This window comes from Pyrus communis, chromosome 14 (assembly GCF_963583255.1).
Source record: "Pyrus communis chromosome 14, drPyrComm1.1, whole genome shotgun sequence".
NCBI lineage: Eukaryota > Viridiplantae > Streptophyta > Magnoliopsida > Rosales > Rosaceae > Pyrus > Pyrus communis.
The window spans coordinates 23,895,444-23,922,523 of record NC_084816.1 but is presented as its reverse complement, the minus strand read 5'-3'; the positions used below and the strand labels follow the sequence as shown (position 1 = coordinate 23,922,523).

Here is a 27,080-nt window from a genome sequence, read left to right as displayed (position 1 = left end):
TTATTCACCAAACATCATGCATGGGGCATACCAACAACCTCATTAATTCAATACTCTTATTGTTATACTCAACCAAATTAATTCATTGAATCATTTTATATATCAATTATCAAATGTTCCAAATTTATCAGATTCATCTCTCTTCAAGAGTCTCACTATCAAGAAATTAATTCATTGAATCAATTTGTTTTGTCTTCCTTTCACATTTGCTTTTGTCCTCTTTTTCTTTTTTATTGGACCAATTTATCATATTGACTTATCATGAACAGCTTCAAATATATTGCTATGCTTTTTGTAATTGGATGTTGCTATTTAATGATGAAATTAGTATCTACTAAAATTTATAGTGCGTCAATTGGATGAATATAATTTTTTTTTTTTTTTGACAAAGATGGATATAACCGATAACCGATTTAAAATCTGTTACCTGATGGATATGGTTATGGATAATCCCCGATGGTTAATTTGCGGTTATGGATATGGTTAATTTTCGTGGTTAAGGGATGGATATAACATTTCCGTCCCCAAACCGAACCGTTGTCATCCTTACCAGTTATGTGCTTCTTCTATAAAGCACTTTATGTACTTTTTTAAGATTTACTTGTATTTTTACTAAGAATTTGTTACAAAAATATTTTCACAAAAAATATTTTCAGTTATTTTAAAAACACGTTCAAACGAGTCATAAGTTGTTTGATACAATAATTTTAGGATAAAATCATGTTAATAATAAGAGTAATGTAGATGATTGGATGATAACTTAAATATCAATTAACATTCTTATTTCTTATTAATGTTACATAATTCAATTTAAAATTTTAATCTTTATAGCGTAGCGTGATCCTAATAATCAATGCATGGACATGGAATTGTAGCCAATAAATATGTACGTAATGACGTAATGTTGAATAAGTAAGAAAAAAAAGCCGCGTGTTTATCGTTTGCCGTGCTGAAGATACATATGAAAAGACAAGTGTAAGCAACACGGCATTATGTTTGGTATAATTTGTCTTTGTGTGTGGCGTGGCGCATGCTTACCCACCTCTCACAATACGACAACGTATACGTCCAAATATTACAAAGCACTCAACCAATATTTTATTTTATTGTTAAATAAAAGTTTATATTAATAGTGTTGGACGGTCGTTTAATATTTTTAGGCATCAAGTTCAAGGGCACATACTATTTTGGCTTTTTTCACGCTTTGTTTTAATTTTTCGCCATCAGATAAAATAAATGAAACAAAATTAGCTGACATAATTAAACAAGGTTATATAAGAGGTTCAAAAGAGCATGTGTTTATCATTTACTATAGGCTTAAATGTTAAAATAGTCTCTATGTTTTACCCTATGGTCAATTTGGTTTCCGTGTCTTTAATTTGACTAAATTATTTTCTATGTTTATCTTACTTATCCAATCCTAGACAATTTGGTAAAGAACTGTTAAATTATGATAAAAATGTAATCCCGTCGTAAACCCATTAAATGCACGCGAGATCACATGATTGACGACGATGCTTCAAAATATTTACATGTCAGATAGTCTTGTGAACATCTAATTTGCAACCCAGCAAATAAATATCTGAGTCTTCTGGCGAGAAAATAGTTTGAGGGGTCGTTGCAAATCATTTGATTTCACGTGTATTTAATGGGTTTACAGTGAAATTACATTTTCGATTCAATTTTAACGGTCAACAAATTGTCTAAGATTGGCTAAGCAAAGTAAATACGATGATTAATTTGGCCAAATTAAAAACACGCGAAAGAAATTAACTGATAGAATAAAAGACAAGGACCATTTTGTCATTTGAGCGTTTTCCTTAATATTATCATGGAGACAAAGACAATACAAGCTGGGAAGCTTCTGCGTGTTTGGTAATGAGGAATGGGTCAGTCCATTGTGGACATCCAAAGCCAGCTGGCAATTTAAATAAATTTGATAATGTTTTCATTGTTGTTTCACTCACCAACAAATTTTTATTGTTTTCTGATGAAAAGTGAAATTGTCCTTGATCTAGTTCTTGTGTCTTTATCATTTGGATGGCATAATGTTTTTTCTTTTCTAATTACTTTATTATATCACATTGTTTACAATAATTTGTAAGTTGTTGCCTGTTGTAGATTTTATTCGTAATTTATAGAGTTACACAAGCTCGTAAAGACAAGAAAAGTTTTTCTTACGCGAAAGTTATATTAGGGTTATTTTGGTGAACAAATAAGCCGTGTACATTGAACCTAAAACTAATTGATAAAAGATAACGAAATCAAGGACAAAGCTAGAAATATCTTATTATTGGGGGCAATTGGAAAAACATAATTTCAAATGATATATATATATATATATATATATATATGTGTGTGTGTGTGTGTGTGTGTCTGCTGTATGTAGCTAAATAATAAATTACTTGAGTAGCGACATTTACCCCCAATAGTCCTTTATTAACTCCGTCCATGAACGAAATTCCATGTTGTTTAAATTACTATAAACATTTTACTTCTTTGATGTGAAACTCATACATATCAATATCACCAAACAATAACATAAAAACAACTAGCCATGAGGGCCACATGGCACACTCACATAGTCCCGTGAACATCATCGGGAATATCTGATCAATCATCTATGTTTATGTTTCCAAATTTAATCTATCTTGCATTACTTAGCATAAAGTGTTGACTCAAAGGAATATCTGATCAATCATCTCCTAAAAGCCAAACCATGAGGGCCACATGGCACACGCACATAGTCCGGTGAACATCATCAGGAATATCTGATCAATCATCTATGTTTATGTTTCCAAATTTAATCTATCTTGCATTACTCATCATATAGTGTTGTCTCAAAGAAATATCTAATCAATCATCTCCTAAAAGCCAAACCATGAGGGTCACGTGGCACACTCACATAGTCCGGTGAACATCATCAGGAAAATGAGATATTTACTATACCAAAAACACGTTTCAGTACAACAAACATCATAATACAAATAGTTCAATTCTATAAATAAAAATTCAAGTCATTTATATTTTTACGCTTGGTGCAGAGTCGTGGTGCACTGAAAAATTTCTCACAAGAAAGGAGGTTCGAAGGGGGTTCCACCACCGAGTTCATCGTATCAACCTTTCGGAATAAGGCCCTCCCAGGTGGGCCCCGTCCTTAAAACTCTAGAGGTATCCAATCGCCACGTGTTCGTAGCCCACGATGGATTGAATACGCTCCGGATAATACGACAAAATCAAAGCCCACGTTACAAATAACTTTTATTATTTTTTAAATTTTGTTGAAAAGAGCTCCGCCAATAGTGTGACATCCCACAACGTCCAGGGGAGTGATCCTTATATGTATATTCTCATCCCTACCTAGCACGAGACATTTTGGGAGCTCACTGGCTTCGGGTTTCATGGGAACTCCGAAGTTAAGCAAGTAGCGCGCGAGAGCATTCCTAGGATGGGTGACCCATTGGGAAGTTCTCGTGTGAGTTCCCAAAAACAAAACCGTAAGGGCGTAGTCGGGGCTCAAAGTGGACAATATAGTGCTATGGTGGTGGAGCGGGCCCGGGAAGTGGTCCCCCCCGGGCGGGGATGTGACAGTTTGGTATCAGAGCCTAACCTTGGCCGTGGTGTGCCGACGAGGACGTCGGGCCCCTAAAGAGGGTGGATTGTGACATCCCACATCGCCCAAGGGAGTGATCCTTATATGTATATTCTCGTCCCTACCTAGCACGAGGCCTTTTGGGAGCTCACTGGCTTCAGATTCCATGGGAACTCCAAAGTTAAGCGAGTAGCACGTTAGAGCATTCCCAGGATGGGTGACCCATCAGGAAGTTCTCGTGTGAGTTCCCAAAAACAAAACCGTGAGGGCGTGGTCGGGGCCTAAAGTGGACAATATCGTGCTACGGTGGTGCAACGGGCCCGGGAAGTGGTCCCCCCCGGCCGGGATGTGACAAATAGTCCCCTTAGGCTGTGACAAAAAGGGTAAATTGCGGTTTGACTCCCTGAACTATCATTCCAATTGAAAATTGTTTTCTTGAACTATTTTTTTGGTAAATTAACCCTTTGAAATATTTAAAATGATTCAATTAACCCTTTGCCGTTAGATTGCAGAATCAATTCCGTCAAATTTAAGGGCAAATTAGTCATTTCATCTTTAATTGTTACTTGTCAGCTATAACCATTAATAAAATTTTACACATAGACACAAAATAATTTAAAATTATATAGCGTAATGAGAAAACATAAAAAAACCAAACGTTTACATAACGGACCATCCACATTGTTAGTTACAGTTGACAAGTAAGAATTGATGAAGGAATAACTAATTTTTCTTTGAATTTGACGAAATAGTGGATGGAATATATACCCGTAAGGGGTCAATTGGCTTATTTCAAATAATTCATGGGGTTAATTTACCAAAAAATAGTTCAAGAGGTTAATTTCAACTGGAATAATAGTTCAAAGAGTCAAATAGCAGTTTACCCATGACAAGAAAATGTCGTCACGAGCCTTCCACTACCGGACAAAACCTTGTCGTGCTCAATGGTAGGCTCGTGGTTTCAAGGATGTGACAAGGATAAAATCAAAATTTTATCCTGGTGGTTTGGGACGGAACCCTTTGTCGCCACATGGTATCGTGTCGGACGCACGCAAGAAACTCTTCTCCTTTCTTTTTTTTTCTTTTTTTTTTTTTTTTTTGAATTTTCAGTGCACCAACAAATTTAGACTCGAATCTTATATTTTTTTTTCATAGTAAGTATCACTGAGTTGTAAAAAAAAAAAAAAAAAGTTAGCTCTTACATATAGTGATTTAATATATTTTTGAGACGATTATATCTTAGATTAAACTTGTGCCGTTGAGTGATACGTATCGTTGTGTTTTACTTTTTGTATTGTTAGTAAAAAATATACGTAAAAAATAGTATAAAAGTTTGCACATATAATACGTGTGGTATGATGTCATGAGTTAAGAGTAACTAGAAAAAAAATGTAGAAGATATATATGACATGAAAGAATAGAGTTCAAAAGTTGTTTTTGGCTTCTAATTTTATAGCGATAATTTTACACATGTTGTTCTTATTACTGAGGAATAGGAAAACAAATTTACAAGTAGTGAAAACATTTTAAAAGAAAAGTATCTCATTGTAAGTGAGATGTTATACGTTCAATTCTCGTCGAAGACGAATTTGAACTTTATTATTGCTAACCTATTGTAAGGCTTAACGCATTATCTCACCCCTTAGTGTAGATATTAGTTGTTAAAAAATACACACACACACACACCAGAAAGTTGAAGTCAAGGCTCCAAATGATAATTTATACCTAAATCAATCCACTATTATTCAACCAAGATAATACATATCAAAGTTTAAGAAGTGAGTGACAAATGAGATTTGTTCAAGGCTCATATATTTCGAAATGAGCTCATAAACTAAATCATCTAAAATACAATAATGGTATAATTTTTGAAGTTTGTAAACACCAAAATAACAATTTAGATTGGGTCTGGATCTAACTATCCAGAGTTTAAGAACTATATAATTTGGACCACTTAAATTGAATCCGATTGTCCCCAATCCACTAGCCAACGTCACACAAACCAAGTGCTCCAATTTCTCTTTCGTACAAGCCAAATATCCGAATTTCTTCGTCCATAAACTCCGAAAAATAAGGTTCAGAGGATCCAAATTCCCAAAATAGCAAAACATTTACAACGACATTTTATTATTTATGAGAAAATAGAAAATAATTAAATAAAAAAAAGTGCAAAAATACAGTGTGAAGCCAAAACATAGGTGTCAGTAGCCATTCCCATCTTTTTAACCCATTCGCACTAGAGACCACGCCACAACGCACACCCTTCTCTCTCTCTCTCTAGCCCCCCCCCCTCTCTCTAAAACTAAAAAAAACCGGCAGCAGAAAGCAAAAAAATTACAAAAAGTGGGTCCTATTGAACAGTTGAATTCGGCCGCCTGCTTTGTCGTCTCTCTCGGCTCCGTCTCCACCACCGTCGTTCCTCTGCGTTTGACTCTCAATCTCTCTCCCTCTCTCTCTCTCTCTCTCTCTCTTAAATTTGTACTCTCTTTCTCTCTCTAAACAGTGATATATTTTTCTCTCTCCCCATGTGCTCTCTTATTTCTTACAAGTGTCTTCTCACCGCTCTTCCTTCAGTAAACCCAAAACGAGGAATCAAAAAATTCAATCCGATTCAAGTACAACAAACCCAGCACTTCGCACAACAGAGAGAAACAAAAGTCCACTGCTCCTTTCAGTAAACCCATCACGTCCTGTCCGCAAACCCAGCAGCTCTGCTCGTATGTCCATCAAAGGGGTCGTTTTGCTCAGGGTACTCGCTTGGTTTTGAGCCCTTCTTGCTGGGTTTCTGAAAATCTTGCTGGGTTTGAGAGAAACAGAGATTGTAGAGGCATGGCTGGTAGTAATGAAGTCAACGTCAATGAATCCAAGGTAGTTCCTCTCTCTCCTTATTTTTCTCAAAATTTACCCCTTTTTTTTTCTTTCTATTTCTAAATTGGGTTGCCTGGCAAGGTGACGATTAACTCGGCTGATAACCATTTCGTTTTTAATTTTTCGAACTTTCGTTTGGGCCAAAATCCAAAAATTTTAGTTGGATTTTTATTTTTTATTTTTTATTTTTTTATTTTTATCCTTTTTGGTTTGGTTTCAAGGGGCTTGAATTTTCGTAGTTCTTTCTAATTCTTCCATTTTTTATTGTTGAAGGTACACTAATTAGAGTTTCATTCGGTACAAAATTTTGCAAAACAAGGAATTTTTGATGGATTAATTTTTGATTTCTCTAGTTCTTTCCTTTTTTTTGGCAGAAAGTTGTTCCCCTCAACACATGGGTACTAATCTCCAATTTCAAGCTAGCTTACAACCTCCTCCGCCGCGCTGACGGAACATTCAACCGCGAGCTGGCGGAGTTCCTCGAACGGAAAGTCCCTGCCAACATAACTCCGGTTGATGGGGTTTTCTCGTTTGATCATGTCGACACAGCCACCAGCCTCCTCAACCGTGTTTATAAATTTGCCCCCGGAAACGAGTCGCAATGGGGCATTCTGGATCTTGAGCAGCCCTTGAGCACCACCAAGGTCGTCCCGGTCATAATCTTCTTCCACGGTGGAAGCTTCACACATTCATCCGCCAACAGCGCCATCTACGACACCTTCTGCCGCCGCCTTGTCAACACTTGCAAGGCTGTTGTAGTCTCTGTAAACTACCGCCGTTCGCCGGAACATCGGTATCCTTGTGCTTATGAAGACGGATGGGCGGCTCTCAAGTGGGTGAAATCGAGAAAGTGGCTGCAGAGCGGGAAGGGTAAGGACTCGAAAGTTCACGTTTACCTAGCCGGAGACAGCTCGGGCGGCAACATTGCTCACCACGTCGCGGTCAAGGCGGCGGAAGCGGAGGTTGAGGTGCTCGGAAACATCCTTCTCCACCCGATGTTTGGGGGGCAGAAGAGAACAGAAACAGAGAAGAGACTGGATGGGAAGTACTTCGTAACAATACAAGACCGTGATTGGTACTGGCGGGCATTTCTGCCCGAAGGCGAAGACAGAGATCATCCGGCGTGTCACGTTTTTGGCCCGAGGGACAAGAGCCTCGTGGGCTTGAAATTTCCCAAGAGTCTTGTTGTTGTGGCTGGTTTCGATCTCATGCAAGATTGGCAATTGGCTTATGTGGAAGGGCTAAAAAATGCAGGGCAGGATGTGAAGCTTCTCTTCTTAAAGCAGGCGACGATCGGGTTCTACTTCTTGCCGAACAACGAGCATTTCTACTGCCTCATGGAGGAGATGAAGAACTTCGTGAATCCTGACTGTTAATACATTGATTCTACTTAACTTTACCCGCAAGGCAGCCATTGATACATAGCAAAAAAGCTTGACATTTTTACCCGGGTGCTCTGTCGTGTGTAGTTGTAAGATTGTCTAGTATTTACTTACTTTATTTACCATTTTGTTGCGGTAATTTGAGAGTTTCGGCAGCTTGGAAGGATCGGAACTCGTTTACTGGATTCGGATGTAAGAGCGTACTTCCAGCCATGATTGATGGTAAGCATCGTTGTAGAACTTGCAACGGGAATGCTGGCGGTATCCCAAAAACATACTGGAGTGCGTGGCTTGGGATGCCGCCAGAGTGGCATTCCCAGTGTAAGTAAGTTCCTCTAGAAGCGTTTGGTTGTTGATTAATATGTTGTTTGTTACATGGATTTTAATATTGTAAGCACTACTAATTTGAAAAATATGAACTGTGGAGCATAATGCTTCTTGTGTATGAACATAAAATGTTATACTTTATGTACCGTGTTAGGTTAAATTAGGCTTATTTATAAAGATTTCGTATGATATTTGAACTTAATCTCGATTCCTAATCTTCGATTAATGCTTTGTTTAGCTAGTAATCTGGTTTGTTTTTCTTTGATTTTTCCGGTTCTTGCCAACTTTAATCACGCCTTTCTAGTGAGGAGCTTTGACTCTGTTTGCCTTTTGTGTCTTTATGCGTGACATGATAGATTATGCTTGATTTGAGTGCATGCCTTTTTGCATGTTTTATTAGGACACTGATATTTCAACGCTACTAAATAACAAGAGATTCTTACATGAAACCGAATATATTATTATTGGTGTGTACAATTTTCATCACACGTATTCAGTGAAGAGAAATGCAGATACGTGAGAATAGCCGCATGTACGAGATGATACATAATACGTTGAGAGCTTTGAACGCAAAAAAAAAATAAAGATTTTTGAATACAACTTGAATATCTTTCTTGTATTTATAACTCTCGTAATTCAGTATCTACACTCAGGTGATGGACGCAATAGATGTAAGGATACATCGTATATAAGAGAGATAAATGCAAGAGGACATATATCTTCGGGTACACAGAAAAATCTTTATTAACAAAATGTTTATTCACGTTATTTAATTCATGTAAAATTTCGATGCCAAGTGTAATCAACCACGCCACCCTCACCACCACACAAATTGAGATAGTGGCATATGACTTGAGGAAAAGGAAGTGATTATTTCCACTCTTTTTAAGCAGATGAAACATTTCTTTTTCGTGTTCCATTTAAGGATTTAAAACCATAAAAAAAGATGGTACCAAAAAAATAGATAAAAGAAGGGGTCTGCTATCCACACATTCCATTTTACTTCTCACACACTTCTTGATAATTTCTGTCTGTTGATCTTCTTCAATTCATCTGATCCGACAGTCGAAAATTAAAAAGGTGTGTGAGAAGTAAAATGGGGTATGTGCATATCACACCCCTAAAAGAATAGACATGAAAATTGAGTGAGAAAAAATGATTGGAGCAGAGTTTGTAATCATGGATTTCTTCATCTCGCTCCATCTCTTTAGTTAAATTCTATTCTAGAGAAGAATTTAAATCGAACAAGCTCACTATTATCTATTGTTTTTAGACTAATAGCGCGTTATTAGGTGTAAATTTATTTTTCGCAAGGCAATTACTATTAGACTAGAATGCACGAGAGCGATAAATCCAGTTTATGTTAGTTTTTATACATAATTTAGGGATTTGGATCCATTCACTTTGGATTCCGTTCAGGTTTTTATATTTTTCTGAAGTGGGTCGATGAGACAAGTTAATAGGAGGCAGATGATTAAAATTAAGTTGTCCAAATCTCTTGATATGCAACCTTTGAACACAAAAACTATGAGTGAATCTCAATTCGTATTTGGGATTTGGGGATAATGGCAAATGCATAGAATTGGTTTGTTTTTTTTTTTTTTTTTTTTTTTTTTTGAAACCAAGAACCATAGCATAAATAGGCCTACAGAGAGGCAAACATAATAACAAAACCAAGCAGTGTCAAGGGATAAACCACAACGACCCCTCCACCAAGTAGAGGCGTCATCCCCATCACCACCATAACCCCATTAATGAGGGCAAGGTAATCCGTCATTGTTCAATACATAGACCAACGAAGATGGGGGTCTAACGACCCAAACGAATTGGTTTGTTTTTAGGTGGTGGGGCGAGTCATCTGGTTGGTAGTGGTTGGGAATTTTGGATGTATTCCAAAGGGACCACATATGAAAACCCATGGATAAAAAACAAACAAGTAAACAAGCAAACAAATTTAATAAGATTTTTGGGATTTGCTTTTGAGTGCTTAATGGCCACTAAGGGCTAGAAAAACACAGCCAGCTTTGGACAATGACATGGAACCGTGTCCTTACTTGAGTCATGACTCTGTATTGCATTGCTTTACAAAGGTTGAATGTATTCTTATGCTTATCCGATCCACCAAAGTTTAGACAAAGATGGGTTACTCTCGTCATCAACGTTGGGATAACATCCATGATTTCAAGTTAAAAGGATTTACGCTTGATATCTAATTGCTAGCTACGATTGGTATGAATTTACATTGAAGTTTACAGATCGCGCACCAACGAGGATTGCTGGCAGCAATACTCAAACCTTGGTGGGGCAACACACACAAGGCAAAGACATTTCCCGCTGAGCCAGCCCTCGTTGGAAACTCTGCTTATGCTTTAATTAGGTTTCGTCAAATTCTTTCATTCACTTTATTATATATTGGGAACTCTGCTCGCTCTATTTTGTTAATGAGTTGTTCATATTATGTACGTACAAATTATAAAAGAGTATGTTAAAAGTACAAAACAAAAATATTCCGCATATACGTTAGACTGTGATTGTTTACATGAAAAAAGTATTCCATATATGTAAACAATAATCTACAGAAAAGAAATTCAGCCTCGACTATAAGGAGACGAATCACAATGTACTGACCAACCAATTAACATCTGTGTGTTTCTACTGTGAACCTTGCATGACTCTTTTCGTTTATGGAAGTAATTCCATACGTGCATAATATAAAAACGAAATATTAAAAATATAACGTGTTAGATTATGATTTGTTTATAAGAAAACAATATTCCTTGAATCATACATAAATATGATTTGTAACAAGAGAAACTAAATCTCGAATTCTCGACGACAAAAAGGACGAAACACATTGTTCGGACCAAACGACGAACACGTGTGGAACATTGTTCGCATGAACGGGGAGAAATTTTTAGTTATGACGGGAATACAAGTGGTACACCATGTGTTTTAATACGAGTGGTGGGAAATTTTATTTTTTAATTTATTAACATTTTAGCACACATATCCCACCATTTGTATAATGATACATGATGTACCATCTTATGTACCGATCACACTGAAAAATCTCATCAGGAGATTTCTTGCTCGACTTGTCATGGTTTATTTCTCAACGTTGTATTGTGACTTGTCCTTTGTTGATTAGCTGTTAATGTTTGGAGTTATTCCCTAATACGACACATTAAGTCCTTGTCAACAAAATCGACTTTTTCTTAATGGCGATGTGCAGATAACGACAAAACCCTTAATTTGTTTTTGGTCTCCACCTCCCCTTCACTTTTCCCGCGTTTGATTAATCTAATTTTTGGGTGGGTCCTCCGGGTTCACATCTCGTTTTTGTCTTATGTGGAAATTTTTGGAGGTTTATTTTTCTTTAATTTTTAATGTTTAATTTTGTTGGTTGAATGATTAAGAAAAAGGTTTTCCTAATAATTAGATTTAGGAGTACATTAATTGGTTAGGTCTTGTTTCAACCTTTCACCCATTATGGAATAAAAGCACCATCTCAAGCAAGTTCTTGTTTTAGATCTTTCACTTCTTTCAAAGGGAAAATGAGTGAGTGGGTCGTTTCTTGATTTGTGTGTATTGTTGTTATGTGTTAGCGTGAGTTCGTTCTAACTTTATTGAATATTAGTGGTAGGTATTACTTTATTGAATGTCAATTATTCTTTCAGTGTTTTTGGATTTCGATGAAGATACTACCGTATCACCATGCCAATTGCCGAGCAAGTTCATTATTTGGATTTTCCACTAGTGTTTGAAAAGGAAAATGAAATATTGGGTTGGTTTTAAAATTTTATTGTCAATAATCGTTCTAGTTTTATTGGATGTCAATGATCGTTTCAACTATATTGTATGTCAATGGTTGTTCTAACGTTCTTGGATGTTGATGAATACGCTGTATCACCATGCCAAACAAATTCTTTATTTAGACCCTTCACTTTTCTTTCAAAATTGGTTCATTTCTAAATTTGTACGTTTTGATTTAATGTATTTGGCATCGTTTTGCTCCAACTTTATTGAATGACAATGATCGTTCCAACTATATTAAATGTCAGTAATCGATTTAATTTTTTTTTGAATGTCTACGAAGATACTGTTGTATCACTATACCAAACAACTTCTTTATTTAGATCTATTTTTAGGGTTGGTTACATATTTATTTAGATCTTTTGCTTTTATTTGAAAATGAGAATGCAACAATGGGTCAATTCTAAATTATAAGTGTTATTTTTATGTATATGCATAATCTCGCTCCAACTTTATTACGTGTCAATGATCATTTCAACTATATTGAATGTTAAAGATCGTTCCAAGATGTTGACGAAGATAACGTTCTATGTAATTCCGAAACATTTATTCAAAAAAGAGTATTCTTCAAACATAACAAAGAGAGGGCAAGATTAAAATCAATACATTCGAATTAGGAATGAATCCAATTTTCATGATAAGAATAAATCTTTGGAGATTTGTAATTTACGAAAAGCTAAAAGAAAAAAAGAGAGATTGAACTTATAAAACTCCCCCAAAACAAAAGCATGAGGGAAACGACAATTCTTTATATATGAAACCACAGATGACGGATTAACCATTATAATTAATAGGAATGCTCATCCGTTGCAATATGATCCAAGGAATAGTATGGAGTTTCATGTGTGTGAAGTCAAACCGAACCGAAAAAATGGAAGAAAACTGAACCGAACCAAACAACAATTTCGGTTCGGTTATCAATTTTGTCAAAAATTCGAACCAATTGAAGCCGATCCCACCCCTAGCCTACCGCCTTTCAAACAAGGCAAGGACTAACTCTTCACTGTCAATGTAGTTTTTAAAATACATCAGTAGATCGAGTGCAGCAACCCTCTTTGAAACTTTTGAGGTCGTGGTGAGACTTATTTGGATTTCCATAGGCATTCAGCGCTTCGGTACACTTGGTATACGAAATAATGTACAGATTCTGCAACCCAGCACGATCGATCAATTGTATGCAAATACAAAACCAATCAAATATAAACTGATATGACAAACTGAAATAACAGAAGTTTCAAAAGCAGTTAAAGAAGTTAAGAGCGTCTAAAGAAATATGCAGACGGATTAAATTTCCTCGTTTAGAGGCAGTTACATGAGGGCCAGTCATGTAAACGGCATCCAAGGAATCATGTAATTACGGCAGCAACATCCATAAGCTTGTTAAAGTTACTTAGTGTTGGAGGTAAAGGCATACACTTTGTTCTAATAGACTCACTAACAGTATCTACACTCTGTTCCTTTGTTGCATCGCATGCATTATTGGCTCGAGAAATATTGATTCAGGTTTAGCTGCGGGTATATATTATATACACCACATCTAGGAGTGATCTCTTGGCAAGACCACTGACTACATAGGCGCTCACACTTTAGGAATACTTGTTCCACGATCAAAGGAACATGGGTCAGCAGATCACACTGTTCACGAAATGTACATCTAAAAAGTAACATTCTTGAATTCCAATGAATCCAAATTCATCCAATGCAGTGATATGCCATCATAAAATTAATAATTAATCTCAACATCCACGCATAATTATCAATGAATCAGAGAGAAATTTAGTTTCTAATGAAGTTCAATTCAACCAATGATAGATAGGCCACAAATCATTCAACCACAACTAACTGATTCTACACGTTGCTGACTTATATACAGAAGAAATTATTGCATTACCAATCAACATGCGTCAGCACAAACTATTTCAATCAGATCGCATTTCGACTTCTCAAGTGTCAACCTGAAGCATGTGCTCTGTAATTTCTTCCTTTCAATGATCATAGGATGCCATCAATATAACTTATTGGTCAGTTCATGGGTAGGGGATGAATAATTATTTACAAAGAAAACCTTGTTCAGCTGATTTATTGTTTTGAATGAATCCAGTATGGTACTCATCCAGATGATGAGATAAGAATGCTCAGTCACCTAGCATCCTAGAAAGGGGAAGGAGGAAAAAAGAGGACATTGAAAACAATAGAGAACCGTAGGACTCTAACAGTCATATTAACAGGAAATAGTGTGCAATCATTCTGAGCAGATAAGAGTGTACATGCAACAAAAAATCAGGAAACTACTGACTAAAGAGAAAAGGAGTCGATAATAACAAGTGGCTTTCCGAGTGAAGATGTGTACCTGTGAATAATGTTGAACCCCTGTTGTGTCTTATGAATTTGATGAACCATTCGCAATACTCTCTGAAAGGTTTACGCAATTTCTGCCATCCAAGCTCTACCAAAGTGACATGGAGAATCATGATAACAATGAATCAAAAGGCATTTCATATCCATGCTTCCACATTGATCCTAGTACTTGTGCCACCTTACATCTTTGACCACACATTAAGTAGGCTCTGTACAGTATCACAAATGTCTTTTTGGTATAGGGCATGTTTAAATTCTCCATCTGAATAAGCACATTCTCCATTTCCTTTAAGCGGTTTTGTGCTGCATACATGACCATCTGACAATGATATAGGGACCTGCAAGTTCTCCACCTTGCAAATTCTGCACGCTTCACAAAACTTTCAAGTCTGTCCACTTCATTGCATCGGAAATAACTTGAAATTATACATCGCATCACACCTGCAGTATGTACAGCAGTTTTGTGCTCAAATGCCTCATTTATTGACTTCTCCATCGCCTCCAAGCAATCCTCTTGAGCATAAACTTTAATCAGATTCACATTCAACCAAGGTCTATATTCATTTTCTGGTATAAGTTTCATTAGTTTGTGAATCTTTTCCACTCTGTCTGTCACAGAACTCTTGCAATATGCACATATCATAGTTCTTATCAATGGGATTTCCTTATCATCTACGTGATGTTTTACCAACTCATATGTTTCCTCCATCTTTGCCAAATTACCTGAATGAGCATACCCTCGAAGCATTAGCAAGTGGGTGCTAATATCAGGACTAACAGGGCCCTCCTTCATCTTTTGGAAAGTTTTTTCCATACTATTCCACATCCAAGCTGTTACATATCCAGCAATCAAATGATTGTATGTGCTTAAATTAGGTGACAAACCTAAATCCTTTAAACCCCGGACAGTTGCCTCCATATGGTCAACCAGCATCAAACGACCAAATACAGAAATAAGAATGTTGTACGTTACAATAGTAGGACAGCAATCTGGTTCCTTCTTGAGGTCCCGAAACAAAGACTGACATTTAGCAGTATGACCATTGAACATATAGGCACTCATCAGTGCATTATAAATAGAAGTTCTCTTGATCTGCTTGTTTATAGCCTCGGTAAATAACTCAAGGGCAAGTTCTACATTCTTAGCTTTACCAGCTATTATAATAGCCTTGGCATATTCCTCTGCACTCATAGAAGTGCTACTAGCAACCTGCTGTCTTCTCCACTCAAAAACCTATAACATAAGCAAAACAATATGAAAAGAAAATAGATAGTTAAACAGCAACATTTCCAAAGAGATTTTACCTGAGATTAACATGGGCAAAGCACGGTAAAGATTAACCATATTTTCAACAGACGCAAGCATATCTCACGTAAACCAAACCAATCCATTGTATTCCCGTCTTTTAATAGTCTTAAAACTCGATTATTAACACCACAAACCCTAATGGGAATAGACCGGTCTTGCATTTCATAAAATCTGATTCCAAGTTAGTGCAACAAAAGTGTACACATTGTGAATGGCAAACTGAAAATGTAATATGTTATCCATCGAAAACTCCTACTTTGAGCAGAAAATGGACCCATATAGAATTACAGACACAGAGTTAACAAATGCACAACAATGGCCATTTAGTGGACTTTCATGCTGCATAATTGTACATACAACCTAGAAACGAACACTAATTTACGAGTTAAGTAATCGAAAACTCATACTAAAACCGAAAAGCTTCATACTTTAAATCTGAAGTCTCAAACTTTTATATGAGAAATTACCTCCAGAGCCAATTGAGGCCACGAACGCAGCTGATTCAGAAGCTCAACGACACCCACTCCGTACTTCCATTCCCACAGGAAGGAACATCCCTTCTCTTCCAAAACCCTAACAATCTTCTCAGAATCCCCAATATTCTGAACCAATTCGTCCCTCAACTCCGACGCCGTCCGGGCCAGATCCTCCCTGGCCCTCATGTCTTGCGGCAAGGGCTTGTCTCTGAACAAGTCAATGATGCTCGACATGGAGATGAGCGGTGAAGAAGAAGACGGGGCGGCGGAGGAGGAGTGGGTCTGAGCATTGACGTCACGGGTTAATCTGTAACTTGGGGAGTTGGTGAGGGTGAAAGCGTAGGGGGGCTTTTGTAGGGTTTTGGAGGCGGCGGCGGAGGATCTGTGACGGGAGAGGAGCTCAGATTGGGCGGCGTCGGATAGCTTCCAAACTCGCTTCATTGGTTGGTGTTGTGAGTGGTGACCGTTGTGCGCGTGTGTTATGGGTTTTACCAAGGGTTTTTCTCTCCGTCCGATCTTCTGCTCCACCAATGCTTGGATTTTTTTTTTTTTTTTTTTATACGAGTAATATTAGAGACAGAAAATTTTTTTTTTTTTTTTGTCAAACGATCAATTTTTGTTAAACTAGCTAATTTTCATCCGCATTAACTCTCCAAACTAAAATCACCAAAGGGCTATTATGGTTAGAAATAAATTTTAAGTTCGTATTTTAGATAGCATGTTTTGAGTTCAATATATCAACATTGCAGTCACACTTATTATAGCATCACATGCCCATATGACAACTTAAAAAAATCGATCTTGTTCAAGCCCAAATAGGTGATGCTATATGTTCATACTTTTTTATTTTCTATACAATTTTCTTAATTTTCGATCGTCGAATCGAATTAATTGAAGAAATTAAATGACAGAAATTAGAAAACAATTTGTGAGAGCTAAACATAAATGTGTTGACAATACCAACCCCAATAATATACCAGAAAATGACATAGCTATGAAGGCCCGTCGCCAACCTACAAAAGGTCTCACAAAAAGGAGAAAATAACATTTAACCACTTAGTACTACAATTTCATGATAGTCCTCTTCACTTGTAAGTGAAAAGTCTTAAGTTCGATTCTCGCCAAAAGCGAATTTGAACCACATTATTATAGCTAGCCTAATGTGAGGTTTAGCTCACTTCCCCATCCCCTTAGAGTGGATAATATCATTTATTCAAAAATAAATAAATAATACCAACCAATCCTAATCCCACTAAGAAAAAAAATAAATAATAGTGAAAGCCAACCCCTTAGCTTATCCCACTAAGTAGCTAAGGTTGTACGAATTTTAGAATGCTATTGCGTTCGACTTTACGTCAAGTGTTCCGTTAGCTCCAAGTATCACATATATTTTGTTATAGTCTATTTCCTAGTCTTCGTTGGTCTTCCTTTACTATTTTGCCCTGAACCTCTGTTTCATAGTTGCATATTCTAATCGAAGCATTTGTAAGTCTTCAATGTGTGGCCACTTCTACTTTACCTTAGACATCCTCATTTTTAATTATATCATTTCTCGTGTGCCCACACATCCAATGAAACATTCTTATCTCCGCTACACTTAATTTTTGTATGTCTTTCTTTTTATAGCTCAACATTCCGTGCCATAAAAGTATTGCTAGCCTTATTGCGGTTCTATAATTTTTTTTCTCGAGCTAAAGTTGCATACACAACACATCCAATGCATTATTCTTCATCCATCCAGCTTGTATTCTATTGTTATGTTCTCTTCCTAATTATTTGTTCTTTTGCAAGATAAATCTAAGATAACTAAAAGGTTTACTCTTTGGTATTTTCTGATCTCCAATCCACGCTTTGCTCACTTTTTACGATGCTCAAACCACACAATGAGTCACTTCCGGGTGACAATCCAATTTTAGCATAAATTCATGTCACAGGGATTCGATACAATGAACAAAGTACCAGGTGTTGACTACCTACCTAATACACTTCTCCTCTTCTTTTATCTGGACTTAGGATTGGCAGTTTAAGATAAATTTCCATATAGGTGAAACCGGTGTGGTTAAAAAGGAGAAAAAGAAAACACAAACAAAAAAAAGAAAAAGAACGAAGGCCCCGAGCTGCCACGTCGTCAATCCGTCAGCATCGACTCTGCGTGGGGAGGAGGAGGCAGTGAATTCTGCAGTCACTCTTATCGACCAATCCCAACTCCAAAAAAGTCTCCATCCATTAATCCAATTATTTCACAAACTCCATGAATTCATAGGTTATGTGATATACTGATACTCTGAATCCTGAGTATCCATTAATCCACCACCAAAGTCAATGAACTCTGTGCTTGCTTAACCAAAAATCCAACAAAAAGTCCCCATCTTTGTGCCCAGTTCATCAATCTTTCCAAAGAGGTAAGCAAGAATCTCTCTCCTTCCTTTGATTTTCTTAAGTTTTTGCATAGAGATCGATCGACTAGCAATTGGGTTCTTCCTTCTTAATTCTCGAAAACCATTTAGTTTAATTTGTAGTCCGAGGATGAAAGTGTTCTTGGATTTAAGGTTGTTGGGTTGGGAGCTTGTTCTTGTATTTGTAGAATTTCCCAAAAAAGTTAGTGGCTTGAGGTGCATGATAGAAAATAATTAGGACATATGTTGTTGATGGAATGGAAAATCTAGCAATTGGGTTGTTCTAATGTTACTTTTGCTGTTTTTTGATGGCTTAAATAGGATTTTGACATGATTGGGAAGCAGTTTTGAAGTTTCAACTACATTGTAAGTGCTTGTAATGTTTTTTATGGCTTAAATTTGTAGGATTGACATCTTTGCTGTTTTTTTTTTATGTTAAATTCTTTTATTTTTTATTTTTTATGAATTGAGATTTGAGATGTATGATAATGTTGTTATAGCCGACGCGGCCGCAGTTGATGATTTGATGAGATGGGGTATTCACTCAGTAGATTGACACTAGAATCTGACCATTTTGATCATGGAAATGCTGCCGTCCATGGAGTCTGTAACGGTCAAACACCCAACAAACCATTGCATAATCTAGAGCATGAAGTAGCCCAGCTCACAAAGTTGAGGTCAGCTCCCAATGAGCGGCTTACCCAAATTGGACCTAGAAGGCGGGACTTGCCCGTTTCCACGGTCAGGATGCTGGCTGGTCGAGAGGGCAATTATTCGGGAAGAGGAGGAAGGTTCTCTTCTGCAGATCGTTGCCATGTTCTAAGTAGATATTTGCCAGTCAATGGTCCTTGGTTTGTCGACCGAAGGTCTAGCCGAGCTTATGTCTCTCAGTTTTCGGCAGATGGATCCCTTTTCATTGCTGGGTTTCAGGTAACATGTTTATTGCTTGCACTCTAAACTAAATTTGGCAAATTGAGAACAGGATGACCATCCTGACATCTATTCTTTATCGAGTTCATCTGATTGTTTATTAAACCAATTGAAAAGAAAACGTAAGAGGGTTGCATTGTTTCTTCAGTTCTGAAGTACAAACTTACTTGAACTTGGAGTTATGTAAATTTCAAATGTAGTGATTGTCGATGATGCTATGGGCTTGACTTTTAGTTTTTGTTCAAATGCTCGTTGCAGGATGGTCATATTAAAATATACAATGTGGATAGAGAGTGGAAAGTCCAGAAGAACATTCATGTCCAAAGTATGCGATGGACTGTCACTGATACGTCTCTTTCCCCAGATCAACGCCATCTTGTGAGGCCCTGTATATTGTTATCTTAATTTCATGAAAAATTGGGCCCTTGGCCTTCGATTATGAAACAAGAAGTCAAGATTCATGAGATAGTGATGCAAAGAAGGATGTTAAACTACTATATATACATATCAAGCACTAAATATTTGGAAATCGGAAACTATTTATAATCTCTCAAAACACCCAGAGGTCTACATATCAATGTCTCTCAATAGTTTTATCTTTATTAAATTTGGATTCCGCTATTTCAGGTTTATGCGAGTATGTCCCCTATTGTTCATATGGTTGATGTGGGATCGTCTGAAGTGGAGTCTCGTGCAAATATAACGGTATGCAAATGCGCTTTCTTATGTTTTTTGAAATTTCTAGAGGATGCATTTTCAACAATTTTCTTGTCTTCTACTTGTTACAAACACTCAGGGAAGATGCTAGTGACTTTGAATGATAAATAAATACTACAGAAATCACTCGGTCACATAACCATTTGATTGGATGATTGTCTTACATTTTGTCATCTTATTTCAGATTGGAGAAAAGGAAAATATAATGAAATAAATAGGATAATGGTGTTCTTTGTTCCAGCAGAATTATCATGTCCGAGACTAGAGAATGAAGGAAACTGGGAATTTTGGTTTTGCTTCTGCAGTAAGTTTGCTGACAGTCGGAGAATAATTTTTTGTGCAGGAGATCCACGAGGGTTTGGATTTTTCCTCTGGTGATGACGGAGGGTACTCATTTGGTATTTTCTCCATAAAATTCTCAACAGATGGACATGAACTTGTTGCTGGAAGTAGCGATGATTCCATATGTGTTTATGATCTTGAAGCCAATAAGCTCTCCCTTCGGATTCCCGCGCACTCGGTATAAGAATTTCTGGACGCTTCTATGATTCTATCTTGTTTTTCGTTTATAACGTTTATTGATTGTCAGTACTCTTTAATATTGTCGTTTTTTTTTTTTTTAACTTTTATTTCTTGTCGTATTGAAGAATACTGAAGTGTAATGTGGTGACTGCTCTTTGAATGAGAGTGGAATCTTTCAGGCTGGAAATTTGATGGTGCTTTCTTTTGCAGTCTGATGTGAACACCGTATGCTTTGCTGATGAAAGTGGCCATCTTATTTATTCTGGGAGTGATGATACTCTCTGTAAGGTAAATTTGCCGTCCCCGTGACTTCTAATTTTGAGTTTCCATTGTTCATAACTACGTCTGAGAGTGATGATACGTTAGGTAAATTTTCAGAGTCATTATTTGACTTACATGAGATGCATGCAGAAACTCATATAAGGTATAGCTTTGTGTAGGTATGGGATAGACGTTGCTTTAACACTACAAGGAAGCCAGCAGGAGTCTTGACTGGACACCTAGAAGGTATTGCATTCATTGACAGCAAGGGAGATGGTCGTTATTTCATTTCGAATGGTAAAGATCAGACCATAAAACTTTGGGATATCAGAAAAATGTCTTCTAGTCCCGCTCGGTATGTCAACATCCTAGCTATCCATGGTGCTCTTGGAATCATATGAAGTTTATTTATATACTATTTAATCATGGTCAGTGAACACTACGATGTTAATCCCGTTATATAAACATCTAATATCATCTCTTTTCACTTCGTCATTCAAGATCAGGATAGTTTGGAAGGGCTTTGCTCGTACTTCCAGTTAATTTACTACAGTAAGAGAATAATAGTCTTTCAATTTGTTCCAGCGCTCCAGGGCTCAGGAGTTCTGAGTGGGATTACAGATGGATGGACTACCCACCGCAGGCAAAAGATATGAAACATCCGTCTGATCAATCAGTAGCTACGTATAGAGGACATTCAGTCTTGCGTACGCTTATTCGCTGCTACTTTTCTCCGGCATATAGGTAAGCGTTAGTAATAATCTTTTTGTTCATACATCTCCAAAGCTCTAGCATCTGCTTTCACATCCTAGTTAAGTATTTTATGCTCAAACGTAATGTTCAACTGCTTTGATTAAAATTTTATCTCGGTATAAGTTTCTTACTCATTTCGCAGTACTGTCGATTATTTGATACTAATGAAATATTTCATCTACGTAAAATTTGCAGCACCGGTCAGAAGTACATATACACGGGATCGCATAACTGTTGTGTGTATATATATGATTTGGTATGTGCTGTACGTTTTATTCTTTCTGCTAGAAGGATTCAGTCCGAACTTCTGGTAATCTTGATCAATCTGTGTAGGTTACCGGAGCCCAAGTTGCGACGCTCAAGTATCATAAAGCACCGGTGAGGGACTGTAGTTGGCACCCCTATTACCCGATGCTCGTAAGCTCTTCTTGGGACGGGACCGTTGCCAAATGGGAGTTCCCCGGCAGTGGAGAAGCGCCGGCCTCGTTGTATTATTAATATCGGATTGGTATTCACTGAATTCACTTGTACATAAATAAATAACCATGTACTTGGTAATTAAATTGTTCGTCCAAACCATTCCTATGTGTACCTCTTGGGTTTTTTTTTTTTTTTGATTACTTCTGTGTGCCACTAGAACTTCGAACTTGAGACGCACGGGGAAAACTTCAACACCTTATCTATTTGGATATTTGAGTACATGTAATCTCGGAAAAGTCAAAGTTCACAAAACCAGCGTGGAGGGTAAAAAGAACAACGAAGTTTTATCCACTAAATGGGGTTGGTTGTGTGAATCCTAGAGCGTCAAGTCGTTCATTAGGTTCTAATACTTTATGTATTTTTTTAAAGTCTTTTTATGTCTTTCTCAACCCCTTGTGCTCTGAGTCTTTGTCACATAGTCGCATTTTCTAACCGAAACATCTGTAGTTCTTCGTTTCACACGTCCAAACCACATTAATAAATTTTCTCTCAACTTATCTTCAATTGGAGCCACTCCTACACGAGAAAAAAAAAACCAAATAGAAAATAAAATCTGAGTAATTTCATTGTTCAAGACAAAAATCGATGTCAAAAGTAAAAGGTCCGTTTCTCATCTATGAGAATCAAACTCACATAAACCATCCTTGCAGACATAAAAGAAAGAGGTAAAGCAAACAAAGAGGGCTCCTAATCTGCATTAAGTTGTAATATAAATAATAATTAGTGGGGCATAAATATTGTGAGGTGACATAAAACAAAGAGGGCCCCTACTTTGGTGAATGAAAGCAAACAATGCAATTTAATATTTCCTAATTGGGAAAGAAGCGTAATTCTGCAGCACAACCCTTCCGTACAATAATTAGTAAATGCTAAATATTCAACATTTATGCCCCACTTTCTGCAAATATGAATTATTATTTCTTTATCCCCCTAATTCCCTCCCAAAATAAAAAACAAAAATAATTAACGGCACATTCTTGTTACACAAGCTTCACAGAATCCAATTCCTAAACCAAGAGCATGTTTTTCTCTTCTCACAAATTTAAGGATTTTGATGTTAGTGAAATTTAACGGTAATGGCATTTCAAGTCAATTATATATTTTTGGGAGAATTTTTTTTATAACCCTCTACATTATGATTAATCCAAACTCATTTGTGTCGATGTGATAACTTCTTAGTGACTTGTTCTACATATTCGACCACGTTATGCCCCATCCAAAGTTTCTCTTCACTTTTATATAGAAACTTCAAAATATGTGTCAATGCGTGATTGATCTGTAATATCACCACTGAACCCCTCACGTATAGAGAATAGAAAAATTGGGTTGAGTTTGACCTACAGTGTGGGAAAAGAGGTGGTAACATATTGAAGGAAAATGGGTTGAAAGCTTTTGGCAGCAAACCAAAACTCTAGAGACCAAGAAGAAGAGACAACAAATGAATCAAATGGGTTTTCTTTTTCTTTTAGTTAAAGTGTTATACATTGTTGTAGCTTGTGTTGACTGCTAGCTTTCTTCTTCTCCTTTCATGTGCTCTCTCTCTCTCTCTCTCTCTCTCTCTGTACTTTTGGTTTATCCAACTCCCACCTAATCCTAGCTACCTTCACATGTCCTCTCCCATGGCTTACATAAGATTATGTAGCTTTCAAGAGGAACAAGACACCACCTATGGATTCTTTAGGTTGACAAAAACATGACCTTAGTTGAACATTTAGTTGTATCAGCGATCTAAGAGATTCATACATACCAATCCATTCACGTACCTAATCACATAATGAGTGCTATAAGAAGATGCAGATATATTGCTACGACAACCTCTCCTATTACCACCCCATCATAACTTTGTGTTATATTTTATATTCAATTGCATATATGCATATATGCAATACAAGTATAAGAGCAACTCCAAGTCAATAAGGCTTCCTACTTTGTGATAGTCGTCGGGAGGAGGGGGAGAAGAATATTCATCTTACGCAACCTTATTCTTCCCTTGCAAAGAGACTGTTTCTATGACTGGAAGCCCTGAACTTTCAGTCACTAAGGAGCAACTTTTTCGTTGCACAAAGTATAATATTGTTATATGATGGAGTGAAATAAAGCTGATTCCAAAAGTGTGAAATAATGTGAGGCTATTGAAGCAAGTGCTTGATGAATAACGTTGCTTTACATTTCTCTCAAATAGCTATGTAGCTGCCTCCAATCATGAATAGTGCTTTTTGTTCAGAAGCCCGTGCATTGCAAAAGCTGAAAAGTAGAAGCACCCCCCACAAAGTGCTTCTGTGCTTCTCTATCTTCTTCCATCAGAAATAAAGCAAATGAAGAGAAGGCTGCTCATCAAAACAATCATAACTCGAAAAGTTTTTGTCACATCTCCATGTTTGTCAAAACAAAATATAACTCAACAATTTCTTAATATGACCGTCACACCTCCTCGTTAAGATAGGTAGGGCTTTGTGGTCAAGGTTGGGACATGAGGTTTGTATAATACACCCAATTTCACACCCCTTCTATCTCTCAACTCCATTTTTGGTTCTCATCAAAATTTTCATTCAGCAGATCGTCAATAGGGGTGGGCTTGGAAAATTCAAAAAACTGGACTGGAACAAAAAAAAAGAAGAAAAAAGAACCGATTAAAAACAAATTAAAACTAAAAAAAAAGACCAAACCGAAAACTATTGGTCCAATTTTGGTTTTGGTGGTTCAAAAACAAAACCGAATGAATATAAATGAATATTTTATTATTTATTTATGTTGGTGTTGACCCTAATAATTACAAGACCTACGTGGCGCGCAGGCCGAGCAACTAGTAAGCTAACTACGTCCTTCGGTTGAATGCGGGGCGTGCCAACTCGTCGGCCGAGCTCGGCCGAGGAGTACAATTTGTTGATATCGCTTGGAGCGCGTCGTTGACTTCTGTATCTTGCGATTGCGACCGAGGAAGGAACGCTCTCGGTCTCTGAGTTCTACAGCCTGAAGACAAGGCTGCCAATTCTGCGGAGTTCAATAATCGTCGGAGCCCGATTCGGTCACTGTGATTATATTCGTGAGAGTATAAGCACGTCGAATCGAGACCAAGGTGTATGGGCACAGGTACTCGAACGTGATATATGTCTTGATGGTAAACGTAGTTCGGCCGTCGGAATGCCGAACCCTGAAACTCACCTGTGAGTATCCAATCATAAAACCACTCGGCAACCAGTACGCCGAGCAATGTAATTCGTAACACCTAACTATGCCGAGAAAGCTTAGTAAGGTGACCTCTGCCAACAAAGGTTCGAAAACCTTCCTCGACCGAGACTTGGATAGATAATCGGTCGGCCTCGACGCAGTGCTGTTTATCCAAACTGAAGATGCCTCTTGGTCGGCTGATCCTGCGGCAGCAGTGCTGTTTATCCAAACTGAAGGTGCTCGCCGGTTGCTTCCACAGTGCTGTTTATCCAAACTGAAGGTGTGTCGGCAGGAAAAAGAAAAGGAAAAATCTCAAGGTGATTGAGAGGTTTTGCGCAGGGCAATTGTATGCTGAGTTGAAGGTCCTTTTCTGTTGCATGATTTCTTGTATTTATAGTCCCCCATTCCTTGAATCTGACTCCGATTTGGATCGGGAGTCCTTTTCCCAATTCGCCTCTTCCTCGAACAATCCTACTCCTACTGGGATTCTGAATTTTCCTTCTTTTCGGGACTTCATTCCTTGCTGGTCGAGAATCCTAATTGCATCAGGTTTCCTCGACCTTTCTATTTATCCGGATTACCTCTGATGGGATCTGGCCGACCCTGCCAGCTGGCCCGGGCCTTATTATTCGGCCCATAGTATTTATCATCTCCTTGGGCCGAGCACATCCTGCTGCTCGGCCCAGCAATAATATTTCGGGCCCAAACATTGCCCCCTCGCTTCTGAGGTCGCCGACTGTTAGCTCTTGGTCGGGCCTCGACCTTGAAGAAGCGAAAACGTTTATTGCTTTTTTGAACTTAATGACCGTTATTCCTGTGCATTTATGAAGCATGATTGCACTTTTCTTGCTGCCCCCAAAGCGTGGCCACGTGTCGATTCTCCGCCGCTCTTAAAACTTTCAATCGTGGGCCTCGAAACCGTGCGCTAACTGAAACGTCTCATCCTTATTAATGCCTTAAAACTGGCGTCGCACGCAATCGTGCGTCCTGGATTTTCGACTCCTCGATCCCCTCTTCGCAGTTTCCCAAAATATCCGAAATGATTGAGCCTTTCCCGGTTAAATTTCCCCCCAATTTGAACCAGTGCCTTTTGAATCCCAGACGTTTGATATTCATCCTGAAAGGCCTATAAATACCCATATTTCTGCCATTTGCCTTTTACGCTTTCAGAAATTCTAAAATCTCAAATTCCTCATCCTTGTTCGTTCAAATCAAACCTTCCAGTTCTTCTGCAATACCTTCTTTTTCCAGAAACATCACTTCTCCACAAATGGCCTCCTTCATTTCAAAGTTCTCTGATGAGATCAACAAGTGCAAAGATTTCGTCGACCGGAGCGCCGTCAAGACGCTACGATTTGAAGAAGACATGACCACGACCCACCAAATTCTGGGTCCCCTTTTCAGAGACACAGTGCCGTCGTCTGTCACTAACCTGCTCAAGGAACAGTGCCTAACACCCCTGCTGCAGGGGTTCGACTGGTCGAAATGGACTCTGGCGCGGCCTCAGGGAGCCTGGCCGTCGACTACTGCGGCTTGGGCTGCCTGGGTCGACCGGATGAGCACATTCTTCTCCAAGGAATGGAAGGCTTTGGGTATTTATGATGCCATCATCCTGTCGACCATGGAGGTCGCCATGGATAAGGAGCTGCTTATGGCGGCCCTGAGTCTATGGTGTTCGGCCACCAACACCATGATCCTGCCTTTCGGCCCACTCGGCCCCACCATCCT

At 37.9% G+C, this 27,080-nt stretch overlaps 3 protein-coding genes across 6 annotated transcripts; 2 read left to right on the top strand and 1 right to left on the bottom strand.

The window, feature by feature from the left end:
* Positions 1–5,885: 5,885 nt before the first annotated feature.
* Positions 5,886–8,371, top strand: LOC137714985 (gibberellin receptor GID1B-like). The gene is made up of 2 exons (XM_068454180.1): positions 5,886–6,460; positions 6,835–8,371. The coding sequence occupies exons 1-2, from the start codon at positions 6,422–6,424 to the stop codon at positions 7,834–7,836; spliced, it is 1,041 nt and encodes a 346-aa protein (XP_068310281.1). The 5' UTR covers positions 5,886–6,421; the 3' UTR covers positions 7,837–8,371.
* A 4,268-nt stretch (positions 8,372–12,639) lies between these two features.
* LOC137715893 (pentatricopeptide repeat-containing protein At2g30780-like) lies at positions 12,640–16,645 on the bottom strand. 2 transcript variants are annotated; one of them, XR_011065608.1, is made up of 3 exons: positions 16,117–16,645; positions 14,333–15,574; positions 12,640–13,129 (listed from the first exon to the last, which is right to left on the bottom strand). XR_011065608.1 is itself a non-coding variant. In XM_068455255.1 (2 exons), the coding sequence occupies exons 1-2, from the start codon at positions 16,564–16,566 to the stop codon at positions 14,450–14,452; spliced, it is 1,575 nt and encodes a 524-aa protein (XP_068311356.1). In that variant the 5' UTR covers positions 16,567–16,645; the 3' UTR covers positions 13,139–14,449. The 2 variants fall into 2 exon arrangements, 1 of the variants encoding a protein (XP_068311356.1); XM_068455255.1 differs by lacking the exon at positions 12,640–13,129 and having other exon boundaries at positions 13,139–15,574.
* A 1,544-nt stretch (positions 16,646–18,189) lies between these two features.
* Positions 18,190–22,308, top strand: LOC137715924 (LEC14B protein-like). 3 transcript variants are annotated; one of them, XM_068455287.1, is made up of 11 exons: positions 18,190–18,527; positions 18,843–18,887; positions 19,022–19,451; positions 19,710–19,829; positions 20,079–20,156; positions 20,512–20,688; positions 20,901–20,978; positions 21,131–21,306; positions 21,537–21,695; positions 21,900–21,960; positions 22,038–22,308. In XM_068455287.1, exons 3-11 carry the CDS (start codon positions 19,053–19,055, stop codon positions 22,200–22,202), a joined length of 1,413 nt encoding a protein of 470 aa, XP_068311388.1. In that variant the 5' UTR covers positions 18,190–18,527; positions 18,843–18,887; positions 19,022–19,052; the 3' UTR covers positions 22,203–22,308. The 3 variants fall into 3 exon arrangements, with proteins under 3 accessions (XP_068311388.1, XP_068311389.1, XP_068311390.1); XM_068455288.1 differs by lacking the exon at positions 18,843–18,887; XM_068455289.1 differs by lacking the exon at positions 19,710–19,829.
* Positions 22,309–27,080: the final 4,772 nt, after the last annotated feature.

Excerpts from the sequence above, each read along its gene's own strand:
- LOC137714985 (XM_068454180.1), top strand. The coding sequence starts at position 6,422 with ATGGCTGGTAGTAATGAAGTCAACGTCAATGAATCCAAG. Across the intron at positions 6,461-6,834 it reads TCAACGTCAATGAATCCAAG|AAAGTTGTTCCCCTCAACAC; the intron begins GTAGTTCCTCTC and ends TTTTTTTGGCAG.
- LOC137715893 (XM_068455255.1), bottom strand. The coding sequence starts at position 16,566 with ATGAAGCGAGTTTGGAAGCTATCCGACGCCGCCCAATCTGAGCTCCTC. Across the intron at positions 15,575-16,116 it reads GGCCTCAATTGGCTCTGGAG|GTTTTTGAGTGGAGAAGACA; the intron begins GTAATTTCTCAT and ends CTTATGTTATAG.
- LOC137715924 (XM_068455288.1), top strand. The coding sequence starts at position 19,053 with ATGGGGTATTCACTCAGTAGATTGACACTAGAATCTGACCATTTTGAT. Across the intron at positions 19,452-19,709 it reads TTTTCATTGCTGGGTTTCAG|GATGGTCATATTAAAATATA; the intron begins GTAACATGTTTA and ends TGCTCGTTGCAG. Across the intron at positions 21,696-21,899 it reads TACTTTTCTCCGGCATATAG|CACCGGTCAGAAGTACATAT; the intron begins GTAAGCGTTAGT and ends TAAAATTTGCAG.